We start from the raw sequence: 25732 nt of genomic DNA, 5'->3' as shown, positions 1-25732 counted from the left end.
AAATGCACACAAGTCATGGATGACATAACTCAAATAGTGCACGTTTATTCTGAACGGTATTTCTAAAGAGTTTGAGAAAAACAAAAACATGCTCCTGATGTACAACAAGGGCAATGATATAGATTAAAAATGGACCGTCTTCTTTGTAAATAATTTGCTCCCCCTGCAACTGAACTTGTAACATTGAGAATGCATCTGTCAACTGCATACAGCATACCTCTGACTAAATCTTAACTCAATGAGACCGGGGGTGGTCTTGGTCAGTTTAATTAGGAAGCAGTTGCAGATTCAGAAGAAACATCCAAGTCAGCAAACACTTTACAAAACATAAACTTTGTGCATAGCAGCTGACCCTGGATTACAACATGGGGGAGAATATAACAATGCGTGTTTTGGGGATCCAATTTTTACTAGACATCACAGGGCACCATCAAGAATTGACAAAATATCACGTTAAGTTTGTTTCAGTTGTAACAGTATGTCATATTTAATTGGCAGGTTTAACCATTAGCTGCATCACGTAAACTCAGCCAGTTTCTGTATACACAAAATAAATTCTCTCCCTTCCCCCTCCCAAAAAATGAGGGATATCTCTCCTGGATGATTCTTTTTCCCCTGTACCACGGTTTCCTCTACTAGGAGTCTTTGTAGGCAATATCTTCATACATCAACCGATATACGACAAAACCAGTTGCAGAGATTCAGGAATAACTCGTATATACACAATTTACACTCTAAAGCTGTTAGTCAACATACATTTTTCTTGCTAGATGTTCATCCAGAAGAGGAAGTGCTGGTGGTTTTTTTTTGTTTTTTTTTTCTCTATTGAAATTCCCAACTTTTTAAAAATTTTGTTGTTCATAAGTTGTTATTTTCAAGCTAGAAGGAGGTCCTGCTGCAGCAACATACAAAGTAACAGAAGTTCTCTGCAGTAATCTCATACTTCACACAACTTCTGTGTCTTCAGATAACAGTACTAAGATACAGTGTTCTCCTCCCACACCCAATACGGTCGATATACTAATAAAATACAACTGTTTGTCATTCAGAACTACTGACCTTCACTCTCCCTTATCCATGGACAGGGACATAGCTTTGTAAGAGATTTAGATTAAACCTTGTATTCAAGATTCAACAACCGTTTTCCAGGATTAATAGCCTGGGAAAAGGAGTCTTAGATTTGTGGTTGCTCTCCCTTCCACCGCCTACAAAATACTCTCTTAGAAGTTACACCGAGGCAGGTTTGCCATGGAATAGGAGTTCTAATAATTGTTTTCAGGGATACATTCATAGAATGATGGCAGCCCAAAGCAAAAAGAGACAGAAACAAAGGTTAATCCAAGTAAATTCAGACATCAGACTCATACTTTTAAACCTGAAGAAAAACTGTCTGTGAAACACACTGATTTGTGGAAGCGTACAACAACAGCAAATCCTAAGAGTTCATATCCCCACACCCACCTACCCAACCCAAACACTTACCACTTAGTTCTAGAAGAATGAAGAGCACTTTGCTTGGCACCAGAGGCAGCTATGGTCTGAGTTACAGCTGTGCTGCACAAATATCCTCAAATACAATACTATCTCCCTCCACATATTCCTCTTGGTTCAGTCTACAGATGGCCAGGGAAACTATGTTGGCATATGATGAGCTACTTGTGCTTCAATATATCCCCTTCTAGAAATATGCTGGGACTGCCAACATAACCAGTGCAGGCATGTCCTAGCAGCGCTAAAATAAGTTTTTCTCAAAACTAGGTACTCTGGCCTAGGAAACTGTTTCTGTCTTTCTAGCCAGAGTCTGCTACAGAGTGTTGCAAACACAGGTGCTCAGGCCATGCAGAGAGGCTTTTGTTGTTAGAAATCTACCCATCACCAAGACTCAATTAGTGCAAACCCAGCAAATAGAGTAGCCATTTTTCAGCATAGGTCTGTCAAGATGCACTCCAAAAAACACTACACACCTCTGGGAAAGTGGTAGTAATTCTAGAGTAGCTTGTTTAGTCACCCCTCAGGTATCAAAGGCTGCATAATACAGAATGAGGGGTACCCTCCCTTGTGTCATGCACAACTCCCATCTTGAAATCCTTGGTTCCCAAGTCACGGTAGAATGACTGGACAGCACCTGCTAACAAGATGTATGCTGCAATGTGCACTATAGGTTGGAGGCTTTCAAAGCAGATGAGTTCAAGATGTAGATTTAAACTTTAAAAAACATTAACAGGAAAGGAATGCAGTTTAATATCTATTTGGGGGATGGGGCAGGTTGATGTTGTCTCAGTTCAGTGCACTTTCCCAGATGCTTGGAGAGGAGAGTCCAAGCTCAAGTTGGTATTTGTATTGGCATACATAAAATTGCTGGCAACAGTGCATAGAAAGGAGCACTGATATTCATGCAAATAAAGCATGAAAGGATGCAAAGCAGAGCTTAGTAGAATTTACTGTAGCTTTGAGATTACAGTACTAGGAAGAAGCCAGTCAGCCTGTTTTTCCAAACCCATAAAACCTAGTAAATGCTGCTTTCTCTGGTGCTTCATGGAACACCCTCTCAAGAGGAGAACTGCATCATTACCATTTAAAGGAGGAAGGGGGGAAGAAAAAAAAAGAAGAAAAAAAAGAGTCTTCAAAGAGTAAAACATGCAGTTCTTAACCACTTCCTCCCTAAGGAGCATATAAACACAGCAAGCCAAGCAGATCCCAAGCAAATCCAGAAGACCCCTGCAAAGTTATGCAATTAGGGTCAGATTCTTGTTTGCCTTCTCGGTCTTGCTGCCTGGTTTCCTCAACCCGTGCCTCATCTTAGATTTGTCACCACAGATTTAGCACCTGTAGCAAAATTTATCTGGAGACAGGTGCTCACTTATGTGATCAGAGTAGGTAAAATGGTCACAGCCACTGTTCCTATCCCAACAACACAGATAAAACTGACTCTTGATGAGCCCTACAGCATTTCATCCATTTTTTTTTTTAAAAACAAGGATCTTTCCTCAAGATTGATATTTTTATAAGGTGACTCTTGCCAACACCAGCTCAAACTCTTACTCTATCAGAAGTTTGCTGGCAGTTGGGTAAATGAAAATAAGGAAAACCATAAAGACCCCTCTGAACCCTCTTCTCACTCAGTCAAGAAACGTAGCACCAGCTTGGGTGAGGAGTACTTAAAAAAGCATTCAAAAGATCAGCCCAGGCAGAGTGAAAAGGCATGGTAAAGTAGCCTGCCCTTCTCAGCAAAAGATGGAGGAAAAAGCCATACTCAAAAATATTGGAAAGAACTAAATATACTTTTTTGAGGTGGGGGAATCAAGAGGAAGAACGGGAATTACTGAAGTAACATTCAAAGGTGTGTGTGGGGGGGTGCTAAAGTACCCTGTAGGTTATAAAAAGAAAAATAATAATGTAGGAGTCAAAGGACAAGATATTGCTTTTCCTTTCGCTTCCCAGATTTACATTCTGCTTCCTGAAAGAGAAAATTCTCTGATGGAAACTTGTCACTAGGAAAACCTGCTCAAGCCCTCCACACCTCAAACTAAAGAGATCTGCACACCTCTTCCCACCCCAACAAAAACAGAAAGAAGGAGAGCTAAAAAACCCCAAACATGATCGGACAATCCTTGGAAGAAGCATAACATTTTGTTGGAGAGAGGTCAAGAAAAAAAAATGAGGAGGATGAAGGGGAGAAAACAACAAAAAAACAATAGGCCTCTCTTTCCTTATTTGGCGACAAGCAAGTGCAAGAAAGTGTTCGTCGGGGTTTTGTTCAGTTGTCGGTCTTTTGCACATCTGCGTTCTGGCCAAGACAAGGGGCTTTGAGGTTTTTCTGCAGCACATGAGCATCTGCTGGCTCTATCCTCTTGTAGTAGTTTTTCTTCGTCTCAATGATCTCAAAGCCAAACTTTCTGTAGAAGTCAATTGCTGACTCATTGCTGATCTGGACGTGCCTAGGACAAAAAGGAGGATACAGAGACAGATATCAGAACTTTCTGTGGTATAACATGCTGCCTCCACACTCAGAATTGTCAAAGGATAAAGAGTACAAGCAAGATAAGAAAAGGAGCTATCTGGACAGAGACAGGAACAATGGCGTAGCTTTTATAGCTCCAGACTGGCAATTTGGGTCTTCTCAACTTAATCCTGAGCTAACACACAGTTCCCAAACGGCCTCTGGCAATCATTCTGAGAAGAAAGGGCAAGCATTTCCCTCAGTGAAGCTATTTTAAGGAACATACATAGCAGAGAGCCTGAAGTGTTACAAGCTCAATAATTTCAACTTTTCTTAATCTGGAAATCACAGATATTTTGTGGAAATATATAACCTAGTTTCACTGCAGAGTCAATTTTTAACTTCCTGTAGTAACCTTCCTCAGATGATCTAAAACAGTAGGCTGAGTGATGATCCCTACCATACGTACTGCAACACAATACTGCCGATGGTTTTAACATGCTTCTTGAAATGATTTTAACTCCATGCTTATTGCTACTCCCTCCCTCGTCCCATAAGGCTATGGGAGCACAAAGAAGCCCTAGGGACTTACAAAGTCTTTCCCCTTTTGTTCCCTAGAGTTTTACAGATCTTGCTAGCATATTCCAAGAGTTTCAAGGCCTCCAAAACAAACAGCTATGAGTTCTTCACTCTGAGTGACTAGGTAATTTACTTTCACAAGTTCTAGCAAAAAAAAAAAAGAAGTTTAGCTCAGCAACAAGCATTCATTACAGGCTCCCAAAATTCAGTGAACACTACACAAATCTATGAATCATTCTGTCATGACAACATGCTACATAAAATAACCATAGAACCAAGGCAACTCCAGAAGTAACAGCAGAACAAAACAAAATCAGGCTTAGCGTTAAGCCTGATAAAGACCAAATACCTAAAAGGGAACTTCACAGTAATGACAAATTTAGCCAGTGACACCAAATTACATGCCTAAGCAGCATATCCATCTGAACATGAGGAAAAACTTCTTTCCTGTGAGGGGGACTGAGCACTGGAACAGGCTGCCCAGAGAGGCTGTGGAGTCCCCTTCCCTGGAGATATTCAAAAGCCGCCTGGACGCAATCCTGGGAAACACGCTCTAGAGGACCCTGCTTGAGCAGGGGGGTTGGACTGCATGATCTCCAGAGGTCCCTTCCTACCTCAACCCTTCTGTGATATTATGTTCAGTTTGTAGATATGCAAGCAACAGATGTAGCAAAAAAAACAACAGGTCACTAACAAGTTTGGTTACGCCCAACTCCAGGAGCTACCGACTGTCACCCTAGAATCCTACTCTGGTAAGGGGAAGGAAAGATTATGCAGGACCCGTTTTTTGCATTAAAACCAGCAAACGACTCTTCCACTGTGTAGACAGTAGTGTGCAAAAGCCAGGAGAAAAGGATGTGCCAATTAACAAGCATCAAAGAGTTCATCACCACTTCTTCTGAGGGAAGAGAGCAGGAATACAATCCAAGAGCAGCTTTAATCAAACTCCTCTGCTAAATACTTCTCCCTCTCACACAGAGAGGGCACAAAGCTATGACAGCAGAGAACATGGAAGAATTTTCACCTCCCTGCCAGAGCAGGACTAAGTTTGAGGAGCAAGTCACTATCTAGTGATATCAACGCTCCTATGAAATGCTCCTCACTAAGCATCTTACAAAAGTCCAGAGTTCAGGGTGCAGTTCTATCGCAGCGTAAGTTAAGCCAAGCCATAGCTGCTGTGGGCCTGTCCATACCAGCGCACCCTACTTCTACTGGTATAACTAGGGAGTGGGGGACAAGGAAGGAAGCTGGCTCAGAGAAGTGATCTGGCCCAAAACTGAGCCAACTCACTAGGTAATCACGTAGGCATCAGCGCACAGGAAGAGGCAGAAGTACGTAGCCAGCAGAGAGGGGAAACAAAGCTGTAACATTTCTCACTTACATCAGCTTTAGCTGCTATGGATTTCAGGCTCTAGTTTGTTCCACAGGGATCTATTAGGATGGTGGCACCTCTTTAAGCAGCCCTGTCCTCTCTGCTAGTGCTTTTTCTCATCTCTGCACCACCCCAAGAGCTCAAACAGCCATGTAGCTGACTTAAAAAAAAAAAACACTCAGAACCAAAAAACAAAACCCACTTCCCCCACTAGATCAGGTCCATTGACCCAGTTTATTATATTGCTGCACAAACAGCTGACTTGGCATAGTACAAGAACGGGAATAAGCAGTAGGGCCTGAATGTAAACCTAGAGTGTTTGGAAACACATTTGATCTGATGCTCTAACCCACACATTAGTGTCACAAAAGACACAGTAAATGCAGCAAAACTACATAAAAGATTTGCAGTATTTTCCATTCTGAGGAGAACACTGTATGGTTAAAAGAAAAAAAAAATTGACTACAAAAGAAAAAGAAAATCTTCAAACATGTAGTGTAATCCTGCTTTTGATCATTAGTTTCAAATTCAACTGCTTTCAAATTCAGCAGATTTACAGAAGCTCTTCTTAAAGCAGGCAAACTTAGTTTTCTCAGCAATGCACCACAAGCCCATAATGCAATCTCTGGCTTCCCTACAGTACTTACAAGACAAGGTGTTTTTTTGACCCATGACCCCACTGAAATTGATGCTAAAAGGCTTTTGTGTCCTCCTCCCTTTGCTCCCAAATATGCCTCTGGCATCACTCCCAAAACGCATGAGCGCAAGTCATTTACTTACAGATAGATGTTGTCAAAAGTGCCATCTTTTTCACAGATGTTTAAGACATGATTCAACATTTTAGTTCCTGCCAAAAGAAAAAAGAGTTACTTAACAAAACCAAAAGTGCACAATCAAGTACGTACTTACTAAGTGCTTTCTTAAGCAGAGGCAGGTAACAGTAGGCAGGCTAAAATGACAAGAGTATGTGCTGAGGGCATTCATACTACACTCTAAAACCAGAAAATAAAATTTAGTTTGAAGATGTCATCTGTGAGCATTAAAATTTAGCTAGCAAATTAGAACTGCAAAAATATTAGGTGCAAGGAAGACACTTTGCAAAGTCATTACTGTAAACAGGAGATACCTTTAAATTTACAGGAAAGGTTCTTAGAACAGCTTTTTCGCGAGATCTCTTGAAAAGACTTCAAATAACCCTGAATTTTAATAAACCAATTCTTTAATCATTGTACGATTTTTCTACGCTGGTGCACGTAGGAAGACAGTTTACTGAAACAAATGCAAATCAAATATGGTCTATTTATACTTCTCATCTCTCTGACTGCTCGCAAAACTTAATTTTTGTTTCTTTCGGGGGGGGGGGGGGAAGGGGGCAAATACAGACCAAAAGCATACATATAAAGCACCTTATCTAAATGCTAGCTTCAAGGTCTCAAACTCAGCTCACAATATGGTCAAAACAATGTATAAATTAGTGACAACATTGTTAAGTTTAGTTCAAATACTTTTACTAGCTCTTTATCAGAAAAAGTTAACTTTTGCTTCCAGTTTGTCCAAAGCAAATAGATTACTGTAAGGTCTCGATTATCTTGACCTATGGATTTGCAACAGTGAGAAAACTATACATTGTGATATAGGTAGAAAACAGGCACCACCTGCAAGCAGCAATTACTAGTAATGGAAAAGCTAAAATAAGTAAAAATTAGAAAAAGAACATTATTTTGAAGGGTTAAGTAATCTGATTAAGGACATCAATGTTTTTCCTTCTACTTGTGTTGCACTCTGGCTACATACCTCTGATAAGTTATTTCATATCTCTGCGCTTTAGTTTTCACATCTATAAAAGCAAATTATTTACACCACAGGCTGATAACATGATTAGGATTAAAAGAATTTGTGAAATCCTGAATTAGAAAGTCCTACAAAAAAGTCCACTTTGGAAAGGCAGTAAAACATAAGCGTATCAACTCATATTCTTTCGTCAAAGGCCCTTCTGAAGAAGGGATCAGTGTTCTGAAAGTGTTAAGATGCTCTTGCTTAAAACAGCAGAAAACTCTGAAAGGGTATTTAGAAGGCTGCATAACAATGAGGTTTCTTTGATGACTCGGATACAAAAGAAGCTCCTTCTTACCTATTCCTAGCCTTCGGTATGGTGCCAGGCATCCAAGTGTCATGATGTACAGTCTCTTCTGATTCTGGGAGTGATCCACCCTACAGCACACTGCTCCCACCGCAATATCATTGAAATAGGCTGCCAGGGAGGGAAACAATAAAGTGTTATTAGTCACAAGTCTCAAACTGTATGTACAAGTCCTTCATTTATGCCCTAGATCTTCTTTTCTTCCCTGTTGCTGATTCTTCTGTACCAGATAAAAATCACAGATCATGGCCGACATTTTATGAGTGAAGTTTCCAGTGGTAAGCAATTGCCTTATTAGAGTTCAACTCAACTCAACCAGACTTAAGGATGTAAGCTGGCAGCACACATCTCTATCACAACTGGAAACTTAGAGAACAGACCTATTTCCAGTAAAATGGAATCTATTTAGAATACAAACACTTCAAGCTTGGGACTGCAGCTCTTTCTGGGGTTTCCAGTTACTTTTCATTATGTAAAACAACAAAATAGAAGGATCTATTACTCAAAACCATTAAGGATTGCATTGATAAGCATTTCTGCCACCATAGCCCACAGTTACTGGCAAGAACATTTGTACCTAATTTGGCTAGTTCGCCAACCTCCAGTACATCCTTGTAGAACTTGTCATTGTAGCTGACAGGAAAAATGACCTGGTTTAGCCTCTTCAGCTGCTTAATGTTGTGTGGCGTCACATCTCCCAGCTCGATCCGGCTACTGGAACAAATCAAAGCATGCTTAACATCTGATACACTCAAATTTTTAAGAACATTTTAAAAAGTATTTTATTTATAGACAGCCGCGCAGTCTAATAATCAGTTCAACACATATTTGATCCATCACTGCAACGTCCAGCACACATAACTAATTTTTGCTGGTGGTTGCTTTAACTCCAAAAGCCAATTTCACTATACAGTCATAACTCTCCTCAGGCCACACGTAACAATACGTGTACTATTGTATGTCAGTATTTTATTGGGTGGGAGATAAGAGAACATCTTTGGCTTTGTCCCCTTAATTTCCTCACTGATCAACAAGATAACAGAAAAAAAGATGGGGAAAGTCACATGGCTAGAACAGACACTGAGAAAACAAAGTCCTTAACCATGATTCAAAGAGAGCCTTATTTCTACCACCCTCTTAAGATAAGGCTTATGCTTAGATGCAAGTCCATTACTAGACACCTGCCACGAAAAAGCAACAATACTATGTGCAACAAAACACTCACGCTATGCCTGCTAATATACAAAGGTGCCACTGTCAAGGCAATACATGCATCGATTATGATAATCTCTGAAGTCATTCTTGCTGTTGACTGAGAGCAGAACCCACAATCTCGAAATATTATACTGAGATGAAACGTATCGAGCTTCTCCCTTTTAAAAAATTAACTTCCTGACAGAGACACCATATACACAGGAAAAAAAAAGCAAGTAAAAATGCTCACATCATCCAAGCCAATTTCTTGGCGATAGAAAAATACCCCAGGACGGTAGATTTAGCAAAGACTGACTGCAAATATGAGAAATAAAGACCAAATAGATACTAACTAATCAAAACCTTTCTCCAAACGGTCATCATTGTATGAGAGCAGGTACAATTCCAGGGCATATTGAGCTATAAACACACACAGTTTCAAGTTCATCTGTGGCCTTGTTTTATCGAATACATATAGGCAACCAGATTGCTTTCTGCCCAAGCAATTGTTAAAGCTACTGTTTGCTTTTCTTTTAATTCAAGTTATGCTTTCAAAAAGGCAATTTTATAAGATACTTGTAGGGCGAAGTTTGACAATATGCAGTAGTTGCTTTCCATCGCTAATGTTTTTTGTGCCTAGACACTTGTTTTTCAGATAGGTTGATGCCTAGGAAAAAACAACACAGATTAACTTACATAACGTAGTGAAACAAAGAGGAGAGATAACACCCAACAATTTTTAGTCTTCAAGAACTGTAGCAAACAGAGACAGATTACACTCGGCACTGTTTTATTAACCAACCTTGATTATACATCAAAAGCTTAAACAATTAGCACTCTAGTTAGCATATCAGTTTTAGTTGTCACTTATCATCAGTGATGGTGATAAATATACAATGCCTAGAGGCTTTCTAGGCATTGTACTGCAGCCTACACAACAATCAGCAAAAGCTATGGGAATGGAGCCTATAATGTTCACAGAGAAGTATAACCTGCCCTCACACTTACTTTCCGCTTTTCTTCTACAGAAAGAACTACAGTCTTCAGTTCTGCAAAGCTATTTCAGTCTTACATATCAAGGATCAGCAGTGCCCACTCTTCTACATGACACAGACCACAGACTACCTAGCGAGTCCTGCAGAAGTCTAACAATTTGTAGCTAGGGTCTACCTTTCACAGAACAATCTAGCCTGAACTAAAGGCCTACTGACGATCTTGTGCCTCTCCATCATGTTAACGTATCCCAGTTAATTATTCTGACTACTTTGAATTAATGGGTGGTATTGGCATATTGAACTTTTCTGACTTCATTCTCTAACCTTTTGTCATGTATTTGCCAAATAGATTAAAAAAGTCCTTTGGTATCAAGCATCTCATGTACTTACAGATTGTTCCAGGCAGTTCCTAATCTTCCCACACCACACTGAACAGGCCAACCTTTCCCCTGACTGCAAGGATCATTTCTAAGCCATGAGTCCTCCTAGTTTGCCTAGCCCTTCTAGCTGTATGGCATTCTCTTGAGATCTGTCACGAGAACGGGTTAGTATATTCCTCAATAGCGATCTCAAACATGACAGGAGTAGCAACAGTCTCCGTGTTCTTACGTCTCAACCATGTCAAGATAGCCAGGCACACTAAGAGCAGCAGCAGGATATACTTCCAAAGTTTCCAGCTATAAAACAAGATACTTTGCTGAAATGGTCTAAAGTGTCTCTCCATCATGACTCCTACTACCATCCCTTTGCTTCACAGCGTTCTCATTCATCTTCCACATTATGTTTGCTCTCAATATTATGATCCTTCCTGTACATATCACCACTTGTGCAAGCCCCTAGGATAGTTATACCCCAACATAAAGTGCTGACCTAGTAACGGACGATCTCCTGACACCGCACAAGTATTGCCATCATAAAGGAGCATACTATCAAATGATAATAAAGCTTTTAGGCAGTTAAGTAATTGTAATACTTGCTTTAGGCCCAGCTCGGCACAGCTCTTCTGCCTAGCATGGTGGAGCTTCTTCAGGCATGCAGGTGGCAAGTTGTGCCCTTCTCTCATCCCACCAACAGCGCCGATACCTTTTCTCACAAAGGACAGGAACAAAACTGAGGCACGTGGGTTTCCTGGGTATATTCGTGCCTAGAAGAGAACTGTGCTGGAGTAGAGCCCCTTAATAACCCCATAGTAGGAGTGAAGAGAAGTGCCAGCAGCCTCCTTCGCTGCAGTCTGCATCAGAGTGGACACCCAAGGGAGCAGGACCCAGCTTCCCAGTTAGATGAGATTAGCTGCAGAGTAGGAAGTCAGTAAGGGAAGAGAAACCTCATATTCACACTCAGTTCCTTAAAAGCCCACCCCTCCTGTCCAAAAGATTTAATAGTACACTAACCTTGGTGGCACTGAGAAACCTTTTTCATATCAGTAGATCCAAGCTTCAGCACATCAGAAACACTGAAGCTTCACTGCTACCGCGAACTCCTACAATGAACCCATGGTAAAGTTGTTACAGACCCAAGCCCCTCTTTGCACTTTTGTAAAAAATCTCTGACACAAACAATTGTCAGGTTCTGTGCACTTTCAAGTATGTACATTAAAACTAGGTAGTCACTGATTAAGCAGTGGGCTGGGCACTGAAATATTTTGATGAAAGGAGAAGAGAAGGAGGAGACATTATCAGGGGCCACCAGGAGGAGATAGCTGAGAAAAGGGACAGGGCAAGAAGATGAACCTTCACCAAGACAGTTCCAGATGTGTGTGTGGGGGGGGGGGGACCCCACAGAAGCAGAGTCTACAGCTTCTCAGAGCTGCTGAGCCAGAGCATCACCTCTCAATCTGGCATCACACCAGAAAAATAGGTCAATAGCATCTTTCAGCCACCTACTACTGGAACTGCTTCCTAGAGCTCCTGGGCACCCTGCCTCTATCTCTCACCACTTGCTACACTTACTGCTCCTCATGCTATCTCTTTCTGCCTGCATCCTGTGCTTTTACTAGCCGTTTCCTCCTATCTCAAGGATTGCAGCTGGGCCAGGAACTGATCCTGGAGGATCATGTTAAAAAGTGTGTGAGAACCACCACAGGAACCATAAATCAATATGCTAAATATGCCTGTTTAAATAGTATATACTCAAACCATAAGTTATTTTAATGTATAGCTCTAGTTGATTAAATCAGCACCACATCTATTACAGACACAAAAAATTAATGAGTAAACTAAATGAACACATGGAAAGAAAGAACAGCATCATGAGACTTCAGTTTGCCCGAGGACAGGGCAGTAAAAGTGCCACTAGCCCCTCAAATTAAAAACAACGGAAAGTTGGCACTGCTGCTGAAAGAAGCAGTCTTTCTGTCCTTGAGCTACTCATTTCCACCCTCTTGCTGGCACAAAGGTTTGTGCAATGATGTGGTGAACCAACCCCAATTAAAACTAACTTAGCCCCCCCCAAAAAAAGTTTTGTTTTAACCCACATCAGTCCCCTGATTGGGTTCACCACAAGGTCTTCTGCCAGGGTAAGGAAGAGAAAAAATTGTCAGAGGCAGCACTGCTTCTTGAGCAGTGTCAACCTACCCCAATTTAAGCTGCTTCTGGAAGTACTGTGCAAAAGGAGCAGAGGGATCAGTCAGTGCCTAGATGATTTTGTGCTCCACTTTATCATTTATGGGAAAAGGTGCAGAGTGAGTATTCCTTCTTTGAGCCTAAGGACTGAAAGCTGTCCCAGCCTCAAAAGATCCAGGACAAAGCAAATATAACACCTATAACAACGATCACAAAACAGCCATTCCTTTCTTTTCACTGGACTAATAGCAACAACTTTTGTATTGTTTTAAAAAATATAAATGCTAGTTTAAAGTATATGTATTTCCTCAAGTTACCTCTCAGCCAAAACAGTAACATATATTTACTATACAAGTCAAAGTCTGATTAGGTCAGCCCTGTGTATTCCAACTCAGTATAGGTTGTGTCAGAAATATATTTACAGAAATGTAAATCACGAGCTCAAATTAGCAAATGAGAGAGCATACAAACATGAGTAAAGAGCCTGATGCACTCAGAGGGGACACGCCCTTACCTTAACAGGTTGTTTTATTCTATTATTCCAATACAGTTTTAAGAAGATGTACACTTAGTACTGGCATTTGACATCTCAAATAGCCCCCCATGAGGAAGCAACAGTCAACTGTACTCACTCATTTCAGGTGTCAAAGCTTCTTGACCAAGTCAGCCACCCATGTTTCTCCCATGCAATTGCTTTTAATATGGAGGAACATGGCTCATTATATCAGGCCCTTTCAGTACTATGGTACTCTGTACTAGCTTCTTAGATTTCTTCTATTTCAAGGCTGTTCCCAAGCCAATATTTTTCTCATAGTTAAGCTTTCTTCTGATTTCCATCCTAAACGTATTCAATTTCTACCCATATCCTCTCTTTGTACATTAGCTTCAGTAGTTGGCGAGCACCAATATACCCTATTCTCCAGTCTATGTCTTTTCAGAGAGCTACAACACCCTCATTCACCTGTCCTCCTTCTAATGCCAAGCTCTTAGTCACCTTCTATAAGATGGACTCTTGATTCTGCTACTGTCATACAAGCTCTTCTCTGCATCCCTTCAGATTTAAGCTGATTTTCCTCAAACATCATTGTGCAGAACCGTTCGCAACACCTCAGCTATATTCTACTGCCTTGTACAATGGCAGTAACTTTTTCCTGTCTCTACTGGAAATATCTTTCCTGACATATCCTAGCACTACATTAGCTTTTTTCACAGCTGCAAGATACTGGTGGCTCAGTAACTAAGAAAAATGTACTCAGACTTCACTACTGAAGTGAACCTGTTTCTGGTGCATAAGGCAGCTGTTTTTTAAAAGTGCACAGCAACACTGCCCAGCTATGCAAGAGTGAAAGTGAAGAGGGATCCATGAAATCAGAATTGAAGTGGGAATTTAGTGAGGTGACACGTAGTAGTTACTAAAACTGGATGCATGCCCAGAACACCAGCATTAACACTCCTGCTCTTGAATGTGGTGCCCTAAAATTCTTCAGGCACTTGCCAGAAAAACCTGCTTTTTGTAGGACCAAATACAATCCAATCCATTCTACTGCAATTGCACTCCTCCATTTGCAGCCTACCGAAGAGTTGTGAATTGAACACAATTATTTTTCCTATAACAGCTTAAATTTAGATTGGTGAGAGTAACACATGTTACGTGAGACGTTAGCATCTGCTTACACTAAGGCTGTATTTTGCCTCTTGATGCACACTAAAGGAGAAATAATTAAAATACAAGAAACAATAGCTCAAAACAAAGTCAATTTCCAGAGTTACAGTTCAAGAGGAAAAAAAAAATTCAGTCATAGGGAACAGCAAGCTTTGAACACTACTTTAGAATTAACATTAAGGAGAAAAAGGGGAAATTCCAAGTTTCTTAATACTGCAAGAATCTCAGTCTCATTCAACTTTAAATAGTTCAAGTCTCTCCCTAGAGGGATGTGCCTGACTGAAACAGATCTCTGTGTAACCGATAGCTCAGCTCAGACTTATTTAAAGAATCTGGTGTTCTAAATTTAGCAGCAACATATCTGCAACTTGCAAAATTTACTTGAGGTATCATGGAACAGTCAGAAGAGGGAGCATAGGGAAGAAAAAAGCCCTAACAAATTAGAGGACTGGAGAGGAGGTTTGTCACCCACTACGCAGCCAACTAGCTTTATTGCTTCTATTTTGGCTTCCAAATTAAAGCAGGAGTCTAGACAGGATAATCCACTCCCATAAAATAAAACCAAACCAGAGCTATGAAAGCTATAGACCTGAAGGGTGTGGCTTTACTTAGATTCAACTCCAAAACCAGAAGAGCCTCTCTAGTTTTTTTTTTTGTTTTTTTTTTTTTAAAAACAGATGAGCTGTCTTACTAGGCACACAAGTTAGTCTAGTTCTTGCAGGCAGACCAGTATGTTTTCAATTATCTAGAAGATCTGCGGGCTGTAAATCTAGTCTGCTTCACTTGTCAGAAAACCAGAAGGATACATACAAGCCTGGCATACAAGAAGTCTTACCAATTCGCTTCTGAGCCCCTGATTCTTTTTTAGCCTCATTTACTACTGAGAACTTTTATTTGCATGACACCTGATACCCTGTTGGAAGTTACCCCCCCAACTGTGTGCTGGATTGCAAAAGTGCAGAGTGATGTATGTAAGAGAGCTAAGTAGTTTTAGAATCTGAATTAATGGAAGATAAACACAAGACTCTGAACTCAAGCGAGTCTAGATGTGACTAGGTTTCACTGACATATGTCACAATTGCACAAGACATACTTTGGACTCTCCTTGCCTCTTTCCTGTATAATGACAGGATAATTGGCTAGTTACAACCTAGATTTCTTCGTTACGTTCAGACAATTCACTTTGCTTCAAACTAGAAAGCCCAGTCACTATGCAGAAGACTGGTTGGTCTTCATTTGCAAGAACCAAAGTTGTGATAAATTAACCTCGTGATTTTTCCAACTCAAACCTGCTCTTTGAGGGATATACTGGACTGCAAATCTACACTTAACTCTGATTAAAACAAAAAAAAAAATCACAAAAACAAACAATCCACCGAAATAAGCTAACCTAAAGCTAAAGTAGCAGTACAATCATGAAGAATCTCAGCTGCCTGAATATGCAAGTGCAAGAGAGAGAGAGAATGAGGTCATTTCAACAGTGTCAAACAAAAATAAACTTTCCCAAGAAAATAAAAAGCTGTATCATTCTGCAGCTGGATACAAATAACAGAACAGGAATTGACATGCACAGCTGACAGAATTTTCCAACTCTGAGATGTCAGAAATAAATTACAGCTGGTCTAGAACAGAAAAGGAGGCATACATACATCACTTAGTAGCCCGCAACACTGCTTCTTCAAAGCACCTCATGAGGCAAAAGTTTTGGTGCAGCTGGGGCAGGTGTAACACTTAAGGTGAAAGAGAAAATAACTTTGTGATCATATAGCAGATAAAAAGCTGTCAGAAATCTTAACTCTCCATCACTGGTCTAGCCATCTTTTCTTGCAAGTCAGTTAAGCTCTCAAGAACATTCAGATTTAGAACTGTGATTGCAGTCTAAGCAGAAGCATTTCCGTTTGGAATTACTTAGCCCAAAATTAGTTTTGTGGCTCCATTACTGATACCCTGAGAGACTGCTTACAAATTATCACCTCTTTTCATACCTCATTGTGCCTGGATATGAAAATTATAATCTTTATTTGCCTCCCAGGAGATCATGAATCTTCACTAATTAATGCTCATGAAGTACTTGATTACCTGATGATCCTCAGGTAAGAACAGAGGTTAAATTCAAAACAGATGTGATGCTGGGTTCACAAAACTAAACTCATTTACATAAACCCATATAACTCACCAGTCAGTATCAAAGAGATTTTTTGCACTTGTATTAGACAACAAGCTTTTCGGGATGGAATTGACACATCAGGAGAAAGGCATTTACCTGCTTCGCATGAGCTACTTCTATCAGTCACCCTTCTTCACAATTGCCTGTGTCCATCAGGTTAGTAAAGAAAACATGGCAGGTCATTACGGGTCTCCTGCCCATACTGTGAATTTCAGTTCTAGAATTGTTTTTGAGGTGTTCAGATCATGTATTATACGAATATACTGTGAAAAATTAACAGAATGAGGTATCAGTTTTATGTGCATACCTTCAATATGTCTCAGGCAGCAACCATTGCAAGCACTTAAGTTATAATGCACAGAAGATTATTTTTCCCTATCCTTTTCCCAGTTTTCAAGTAGTACAAATTCCTCTTGAATGAAAATTTGTGTTAAAGAGCTATCTAAAAATATATATGCATCTTTTAACTGCAAATTTCAATTTAATATGTGATCTTTATTGGTAAGACATTCCAAGTATCATGTTGAAGAAATTGCTCCAAGCCTTAAATTGTTGCTCTGCATCTCCTTCTATACTCTCAAGAGAGCGTTACACAGTGGCCAAATAGTGAAAATGGGGAAGTTTTTCAGGGATCCAGATTAAAGTATGCTCAGGGCCAAAATCAGATGGAGCCTGGGAGAGGAAGGTCAAGTGAGCTCAGGAAGCATTTTGTGCAACATGTTGTTACCATGTTGCATGACATTTTCAACCCAACCAAAAAGTTACTCTGCCCCAATGAAAGTTCAATCACATGTCTTAACTACAGTTACCTAGTGCCAGTGTTGTGAAAGTGTTCTTGGTGGTCTCTAGTCTCTATTTTTAATGAGGCCTCATCTCATTTCCTTCCTTTAAGGAATTAATTCAGCATTCTTTCTTTCATACAAATACAGTCACCTCATTTCAATGACGTGCTTCTGTAAGTTTTCAGGTCTTCAAGTGCAAAGGTCTTTAAACAACCAGCAAGCCTACTATGCATAGACTGCTTCGTTCTTTCCTCTCCTTCCCTACGTCAAACTTCTCCCCTCCGTAAGTTTTTGCTCCTCCAAAACTGCCAAAAGCAACATGGAGGTCACTTCTTCCCTTCTCATCTTTCAGTAGGGAGCAAAAAAAAGCCCTGACACCGTCTACCTTGCTTCGAGCAGAAGGGATACAAGGAGGTACTGCACTTCTCTCTATCAATTCCCAACCAGATGTAAAAATTTGACTTCTCCCATCTTTCCCTCTTTTCCTTCCAAGAAAAAAAAAAAATCTAGTGACTCCTCAGACTATTGGTCTGAACAATTTAATATCTGCCAAATGGGCAGGCTTTTCAAGTTCTGAATCACTTCCACTTGGATAAATTTACTTGGCTCAACCATCACCCATGAAATTCCTTCTCAACTAGGGGATAATGTGGCAAAGGAGGATGCATCATTTGTCTTATCTGCAAGAGATGGCAGCAAAGTCTGTGGCATTTGGTGGCTAACTACAGATACTACGTTGCTGACAGAGGATCCAGCATGTTCCAATCTAGCCAGTCCTTGCATATGTGTAAAAAAGAAATCAATGGTCAAACTTAATTCAATAGCAAAGATTAGGTTCTAAGATGCTTTGATAAAGCGAATAACGGTGACTGCAATCCCCACACTAGTCCTTATGGAGTGTCTAATCTGGCTTCAGAGTTAAACTTCATAATAAACTGCAGTGAATTTTAATAATCCGATTTAAAAGATGTTACGCCAATTGTAAGCATGCAAGCATACAAAGTCTAAATTTGCTACACTATCCCAGAAATTAAATGCAGAAATTACAGCTCAGCCTTTGACATTTCTTAGTTTCAGGATTTTTATGAACCTACCACTGATTTTCAAGCTCAGTTACCTATTCTGTCCTGCCACTAAGACACACAATTGAGCAGATCTCTAAAAAAACTTGGAACTTCCTCCCACACACATTAAGCCGCACACCGTACCTTGTGAATGGAAACAAACCAACAGTTCTGTACAAGCTATGTACAGTAGTACAGAAAAAAAAAGAATCCATGTTCTAGTGAGAAATATGCACAATTTACTCAGGAGTTTGAAGAGCTTGCTTCATGAATCCGGGCAAAACAACCAGAGATATCAGACCTAAGCCTCAACTATTCACTGTACTTTAAGCACACTCTTGTTACTTCTGTTTATGCTTAATACTCCCCAGCTGTGATGTCACTTCTCTAAAGCCAGCTAGAATAGCACTAGTTTGCAAAGCCTCTTGGTTATGAAGCGCTCTGTGGTAGTGACTAACTTGTGTAGTACCTAGCCTAAAAGCAGTCTTGAACAGCGAATCAGGACCCCTAGAACTGTACAGCATAAGAGCTCGCTGGCAGACAAAAGTTAAGGGGCAGTCTCTTAAAGAAAAGTAGTACCCACTACTAAAACAGTGGCACAACATGTCATTCAGCTTCCTATTTCATTCACTTTCTCAGCATAGGGCCAAATGTATGCTGCTGCATAATAATAATACAGATGTTCCCCATCACAACTGGAGGCGGTGGCTGGGCAATATGACAGAAAAATACATGTGCACAGGATCATATGCTCAGGCTCCACTTGTACATATACTACATACTCTATTATACGGTCTGATATTCTCTATCACATAGCAGGCATAAGCACGTGATGGAGCACATAGCATGCATTGCACTCCTTGTGTAATGTGGCTTTTATATAAGGGCAATAGGCTGGATGGCTTATTCTCACAGGCCTCATCTGAACTGAGACTGGTCAGGAAAGCACCCTTGTTGTAAGGCATCAAGAGGCCATAGAAAGCAGCTAACAAATGCACAAAAATTAACGTAAGATTTAAATTCTCCGTTTTCTCTTAATAAGAGCAGAAGAGCAACAACTTTAATGAAAATACAAAAATATTGAGCAAGAAGTAAATCAACAGTGATAAGACAACAGAAAAGGGAATATTATTTACATCTGTTCTATAAAACAGCAGAATTACCACAGACAGCAGACGCTGAGTCCCTCCTACTGATATTTTCCCTTGTGCAGAGTTCAGCTTTTTGAATTGCAGAACTAACAAAAACAACATTTAGGAATAAAATACATGAAAAAGAAGAAACAGATCTCTAGTGAACCAAAAAACTCAGACAGAACAGTGAATTACCCATTTTTCAATTCAACTTTAAGAAAAATGGGAAAGCATAATGAGTCATTAAACTATTAAAACCATTCAAAAGATGAGGAAAGAGTGAATATAATGACAAGTATCATAGAGGCAGGAGGAAGGTAATTGTAATTATCAGTTCAGAAGTTGATATTTAACCCATCAAACAAGGGAAAAGAAACCCTAAGGCTTCAAGCAGCTGAGAAAGTAAAAGTCTTTTGCCATTCCTGACATCTGAGGTCTTCTGCAGAAGTCACTTAATCTCAATTCCCTCAAAAAACAGACACCACAGTCACTGCTATGTGTTATTCTGATTTCAGAAAGCTAATAAAGAGGGCTGTAAGCAACACTCATTGTCCACACAATCTCTTTCAGATCTGAAATTTCAGAACATCACTGACCTTGTATTTTCTCTTAATTTTCTGCTCAAGCAGACTGTTCATAATTGCAGCTGATGTTGTAGGTCTTAGGGTTCCCAAAAATTATCTTTGCAGTTTGTAGTGTGTGTTACTGTGCAAGATACACACTCTCAGAAGAAGTACTTGGAAGTAGTCAGCTTGTTCAAAGAACCAATCCACAATCTTGGATTAAATACTGAAGACAGAGCAGATCCTTTCAGACTAGTTGAAGCTTTAGATCTATTTTGGCCCTATCCAGTGACAGCACTTGCTTTTGGGGATCTTCTCAGATTTTTTTTTAACACTGAAAAAAGATTTGCTTTTGTTCTGGAGCACCCTTACACAATTAAACATATTTCTACTGAAATCTTTACCTAGTCTTTTCATTCTCCCCCTATAATATTTAAATTGAGTTATTTTATTTTTCAATTTGAATTCTGTTGGTCTATTTCCCTCAATTCGAATTTTCAGAGAACACTTGGACTGAATACAAAAATTTCATTCTGCATAAAAGCTTGCTGCATGGTGTTAACAGTATTTTGACTAGAAAGGTACATGCTACTCTTCAAAGAAATGACGGAGTACCAGAAAAGCAGAAACATGCAAGTACCAAACCTGAAAGAAATCAGCCCCGCTTCCTTCAAAGTCAAATCTGTGATAAAGTGCCTTTAAGTGAAAAAAAGTAGTGGAAGTTAGGTGCAGTACTATGGAAGCAAAAGAGGGGTGATTTATTTTCCAAGGCATTTCATTTTAAAGAGGCTGCAAGTAAGAAAATCCCTGAAATCAAACGTCCTGAGAACTGTAACCAAAGTAGCGAGCCCAGCGCCAGCCCCTAGTGGAGCTCGGCAGCACAGCGGACAGCTCTGCCTGCGACCTACCAAGAGACCTCGGCGGCTCTGGCCTGACATGCCTGGGCAGCTTTCCACGTAAAAGCATCCAGCCCGAATAACTCTGTCATTCGGCTCGTCACTGACATACAGCCAAAGCAGGGCTAAACTGTAGAAAACAGTAGAACAGTCTACAGAGGATAAAAGGAGACAAAGTTCTAACAACAGAGGAGCTATTAAACAATAATCATGTCAACTGCCACCTCATCTTTGCCCATCAATACAATTCCCCTTCACACATACTCTCTCATACTAATTAGAGTGATTAATAGGCAGGGTGCCCTATTTCTTGTAGAGTAGCACAGATTAACAAAGGATTGCCCAACATCCCAAACACAGCTATCTGAGGTCATCTAAGAATTGGTTCATTGCTACTTTTTATTGTAATCATCACTGAACCCCTTTTTCTACAGATATTTACCACCCTTCCTGATGTTTGAAGCTGCTTACAGGGAGTCAGAAATGGCTAAGTATCTGTTATCAAGCAATCTTGCTGTGTGGCCTCATCCCAATTGCTAATAAGCTAAACCGCTTACTATTTCTTAGTGAAAAGCTTAGGTGCTTCAGCTTCCATTCACCCTGCCTTAAGCTGCCAAGCAAGAATAGTAATACCCAGCACTTGCATAACACTAGTTTCAAGCAGGGACTGGTTTAATACTCCTTTAAGAGATCGCTGTGGAAAACCTCCTTTACATGTATCAAGAAACTCAGGCAGAGAGCGGAAGGACCCTGTTTTCCAGAATATAAACGACATTGAAATCAATCAGCGTTAGACAACTGAATCTACAGGGAAAAGTCTGTCCCTAAGTGACCTGTACAAGGTCATGCAGGTCATCAGACTCCAGAACAGAACTCGGACTTTAGAGGCCTCCAGTCTCACGTTCAAACACTACATCTCACTGCCTCCGCTGAGCAGGAAATGGAGTGTTTCAGCAAACCACATCTGAAGTCTCTAGGTTTTCAAGAGTCACTGAGAGGGGAAGCAAGGCCCAAAGCCACGTGCTGGAGAAATCGGATACAAAACACAGTTCATTTTCATCCATCCACATCATAGAGCCTCCACAGACTTAAACACTTGCACCAACAAAAGTGCTCACGGGATGACACAAACAATAGCACTGCAAAAAATACTTTTCTAGGAATACTTTTCTTATTGCCAGACAAATAAGAAATCAGCCAGCATTCCCAGAACTGACTGCTTCTTGATTTGTTTTGCAGAGGGACTTGGTAAAGTCCCCAAGCTGAAATCACTCAGAAGCACGAAGTGAAAGCCTGTGCTTCTCACCAGCCCTGCAGAGCAGGACCGTGCACGAAAAGAGCCTGCACTCTGGCAACAGAGGAAATTTTAAAGCATAGTGGGGACGGGGCTTTTACAGGAAGCTTTTTCCCTAAAGTGAAACGGTGCTATTAAACAGCAAAACGACGAGTAGCTTTACTTGACCGAAAAGGACTCCTCCTGCAACCAGTCCCCCGGTACAGATCACTGTCCCTCTCCTAAAGGGACGGAGCAACTCTCCACCCAACCACGAGACCACGGCGGCTTCTGGTTCCCGGCTGGGTACAGGCAGACGAAGAGGGACAAGCAGCGAAGGGCCCCGCTCGGCCCCCTCCGCCTCTCCGCGGCGGCGGGACGCGGTGCCCGTGCCGGCGCCCCCGGTGCGGGCGAGGCTCCGGCCGGCTGCCAGGCGTCCGCCCGCGCCCCACGCTCAGCCCGGGCCCACCTCGCTCCCGCCGCCAGGCTGAGGCGGGAGAAGCGGCGCGGCCACCGCCGCCGCCCTGTCAAGGCCGGGCCGGGCCGGGCCCGCACTCACCCCTTCATGGTGCGGCCGCGGCCTGGCGGATGCCGGCGTCCGCGCTCGCTGCGTGCAGGGCCCGGCGGTGCAGTTCCGGCCTCCCGCTCCTGCTCGCCCCGGGTAACGCTGGCGGCTCAGCCTCCTGCTCCCGCTCCCGCTCCACATGGGCCTCCTCCACCTCTACCTCCTCCTCCTCCTCCTCCGCCGCCCGCCCGCCCGCGCCGCGCCGCGCTCCGCCCCCGCCGTGACCCCTCACCTCACGCCGCGCGCGCGCGCGCACGATCACGCACCCGCTCGTCGCCGTGACCCCTCACCCCACCCCTTCTCCCCGCCCCCGCCGCCGGCCGCGCACGCGCCGAGCACCGCCCCTCGCCCTTAGGCCGCGGCGGGGGGAGGAGGGGGAGGGGGAGGAGCGGCGCCGCGCGGCATCTCCCGCGTGACCTCGCTGGAGGAGGGGGGAGGGGGCGCGCGCGACCGCGGCGCGAGGGAAGGCGGTGCTGCGTCTCGTCACGTGGCGCGGGGCGGCCAGTCAGGCGCGCCGGCGCCTAACGCTCTCCTTCTTCCCCCCCTCCCTTTTCGGTGTGCGGGAGAGGCTGTTTAACCTGTTTCTTTCAGCAGGCCAAAAATTAAAATAAAATAAAACAAAAATAAGGTTTTACCCGGAACTGAAAGTGCGGCCGCTGGCCCGCATCAGGTGCTTCCTGCGTGCGCGGCGGCGGCGGCGAGGCGCCTTGAGAGCCGCGGCGCATGCGCGCGAGGCCCGGTATCAGCTGATCCCCCTCCCTTCCCCCTGCCGCTGCCGGACGGAGTCGGCCGTTGGGTGACTCCTCGCCGGCTGCAGGTGAGGTGTCTCCCGCCGTCGCCTCTGACCCCTGTGACCCTGTGCTGTCCTGCTCCCTCGCCTCCCCGCTCGGTGGTCTCTTCCCCCTCCTCCCCCCCTCCCGCTGCTCCTCGCGCCGCCCTGGAGATCGCGCGCGGAGGTAACGTCCCCTCCTTTCCCCCCCACCCCTGTGACCGTTAACGGCCTCGGTTCGGTTCGGCGCGGTGCCCCCCCCCCCCCCCCCGCGAGGGAGCTGTGCGGCCACCGACGGCCGCCCTCGCCGCGCCGACCGCAACGCGGTGTGGGGCCGTGGTGGCTCGGCTCGGCCCGGCCTGGTGGGAGCGCCTCAGGCTGCCCTGGCCCGCACCCCCATTTGCACGGAGGGAGCGCGGGAGGAGCAGGCTCTGAGCAGAGTCCGAGTTTGTCACCTCTTCAGCGCTGACTGGAACAAATGGCGTGCAGAGTTAATGTATGCTATTCCTGCAGGCTTGTTTTGCAATGGGAGAGTCTTTGGACCAAAGCAGTGCTCTTCCTGGTCTCCTTTTTCCCTGTAAGAAGGAAAGTAGTTGACTAGTAGAGGAAAGGGCTTGAAAGTGGCTCACCAAATGGGGCTTCCCTATTGAGAAGCCTTCTGAGCTTTCGAGATAAAATGCTTTACAAGAGCCATCGTGGTGATACATCAGGAAACACTGTAAAGAGAAGCAGTGACAATGGTCAGGTTCCCTATGTGGGTTTACCCCGTCATCTTGGATGGGTGAATCCAAATCTGTGCTTTGTTCATAGCTCTGCAATGACTGTTGACAAGCTTAGGGAACAGGAACACTGCTGCTGCCTTCTTACCACATTTGTGGTGGCAACTTTTCCTGAGTAAAAAGGCCTACTGGTTGTTCTGTGGCTGCAAATACTGATGAAAAATGTGTTTCCTGTTGCTGTAGTCAGTGATAAAATCCTAACCTAGGTGAGATATTCCAAACGTCACATTTAAAACTCGCCTAAATTCATAAAACATCTCCAGGAAACTGGAATCTGAATGATACTGTTCCTGTCACAGATAGCTGTGGCTTCAGAGCATGTGATTATATACGTATCAAGATCTGCCCATTCAATATGGTTACTCACAGCGGTTCCTTCTTCAAATTTTACTCGTTTCCCTTGATTAGGGATTTTGGAGTCCCGCTGGAGATAATTTTAAAAAAGCATTTTGGTAGTGGTTTTTTATTCATTGTAATGCAACACTTCAGTGAAAGTACACTGGTTATTTGATCTTTTGTGGTATTTCAAATGCTAATACCACTTGATGAGTGGAGAGGAGGTGGAAAAGGAGGAAAACCTGCTGATAGCCTCCTGAAGGTAGTTTATTGGCCCAGCCATTTGTAGCATTTCAGCAAAAACGTGCTCAGGGTGGGTTGGCATTGGCCAGCTGTGAGGCAGATCCTTAACATACTGTAAATTGCTATATTTGTGCTGACTTTCACCTGCTGTAGATCTGCAGAGCACCAATGTTTCTAAAGGTGTTTCTGAAGGCTATCACACTTAAATATTTAATAGTAATAGTAGCTACGTTTTATTATTTTCGTCTTAAGAACATGTGAAGTGAAATCAGCGTTTATAGGTCTGTCAGTTACCAAAAACATTGCAGATTGTTTCCTCTTGCCACTTTACTATGTCAAATATCCTTCTTGAAATCTGTTTTACTCTCTTATGGAGGGAGAAAGCCCTACTATTAATTCTGTAGTCGGAGCCAAAGTGTGACAGTAAAAATGATAACCTTGAACATCAGTTGGGGGGAGGTGGAAGGAGAAATTGAGACAAGGCTGGAAAATGTCTGCTGGCATCAGCTGACTGTTCAAATGGAGGTTGAAGTCTTGTGTTGCAATAGCAACACAAGATCTCAATTTCCTATAAATGCAGTCTTTCCATTTTCCAAATCACAAATATTTTTCTACAGATATATTGCTACTGTTAAGGTTCACCCATGAAAGACTAATACACCGTGCTCTGTTTTTACACAATTTTAGCTTAAATTTAGCTTTTATTTCAATCTACATA

General features: G+C 42.4%; 2 protein-coding genes across 18 annotated transcripts in view; one reads left to right on the top strand and one right to left on the bottom strand.

Annotated features, from left to right (window-relative positions):
* Positions 1 to 20: 20 nt before the first annotated feature.
* NAA50 (N-alpha-acetyltransferase 50, NatE catalytic subunit) lies at positions 21 to 24443 on the bottom strand. Of its 14 annotated transcripts, none has more exons than XM_068957586.1 (7): positions 23523 to 23603; positions 11612 to 11700; positions 11198 to 11364; positions 8609 to 8745; positions 8023 to 8142; positions 6672 to 6738; positions 21 to 3938 (listed from the first exon to the last, which is right to left on the bottom strand). In XM_068957586.1, the coding sequence occupies exons 3-7, from the start codon at positions 11281 to 11283 to the stop codon at positions 3758 to 3760; spliced, it is 591 nt and encodes a 196-aa protein (XP_068813687.1). In that variant the 5' UTR covers positions 11284 to 11364; positions 11612 to 11700; positions 23523 to 23603; the 3' UTR covers positions 21 to 3757. The 14 variants fall into 14 exon arrangements, with proteins under 14 accessions (XP_068813687.1, XP_068813670.1, XP_068813648.1 ...); XM_068957569.1 differs by lacking the exon at positions 23523 to 23603 and adding an exon at positions 23120 to 23183; XM_068957547.1 differs by lacking the exon at positions 23523 to 23603 and adding an exon at positions 23120 to 23162 and having other exon boundaries at positions 11198 to 11303.
* ATP6V1A (ATPase H+ transporting V1 subunit A) overlaps positions 23573 to 25732 on the top strand; it is a 30800-nt gene continuing 28640 nt past the window's right edge. The window contains exon 1 of one of the 4 annotated variants that reach the window (XM_068957468.1): positions 23573 to 23704. The gene's annotated coding sequence lies outside the window, so the exon portion shown is untranslated. Of the gene's footprint in view, positions 23844 to 25732 lie in introns of all 4 variants that reach the window. The other 3 variants (XM_068957495.1, XM_068957476.1, XM_068957487.1) reach the window with 3 other exon arrangements.

The sequence above is a fragment of the Struthio camelus genome, chromosome 1 (genome assembly GCF_040807025.1).
Source record: "Struthio camelus isolate bStrCam1 chromosome 1, bStrCam1.hap1, whole genome shotgun sequence".
NCBI lineage: Eukaryota > Metazoa > Chordata > Aves > Struthioniformes > Struthionidae > Struthio > Struthio camelus.
The sequence above is the reverse complement of the archived record's forward strand: the minus strand, read 5'-3'. Positions and strand labels throughout refer to the sequence as shown.

Coding starts and splice junctions, on each gene's coding strand:
- NAA50 (XM_068957517.1), bottom strand. CDS start 23,028: ATGTGGAGCGGGAGCGGGAGCAGGAGGCTGAGCCGCCAGCGTTACCCG. Junction 8,746..11,197: donor TGTGCCGAGCTGGGCCTAAA/GCAAGTATTACA, acceptor GATTTGTTCCAG/TAGCCGGATCGAGCTGGGAG. Junction 6,739..8,022: donor ATACCGAAGGCTAGGAATAG/GTAAGAAGGAGC, acceptor TTCTTTTGGCAG/GAACTAAAATGTTGAATCAT.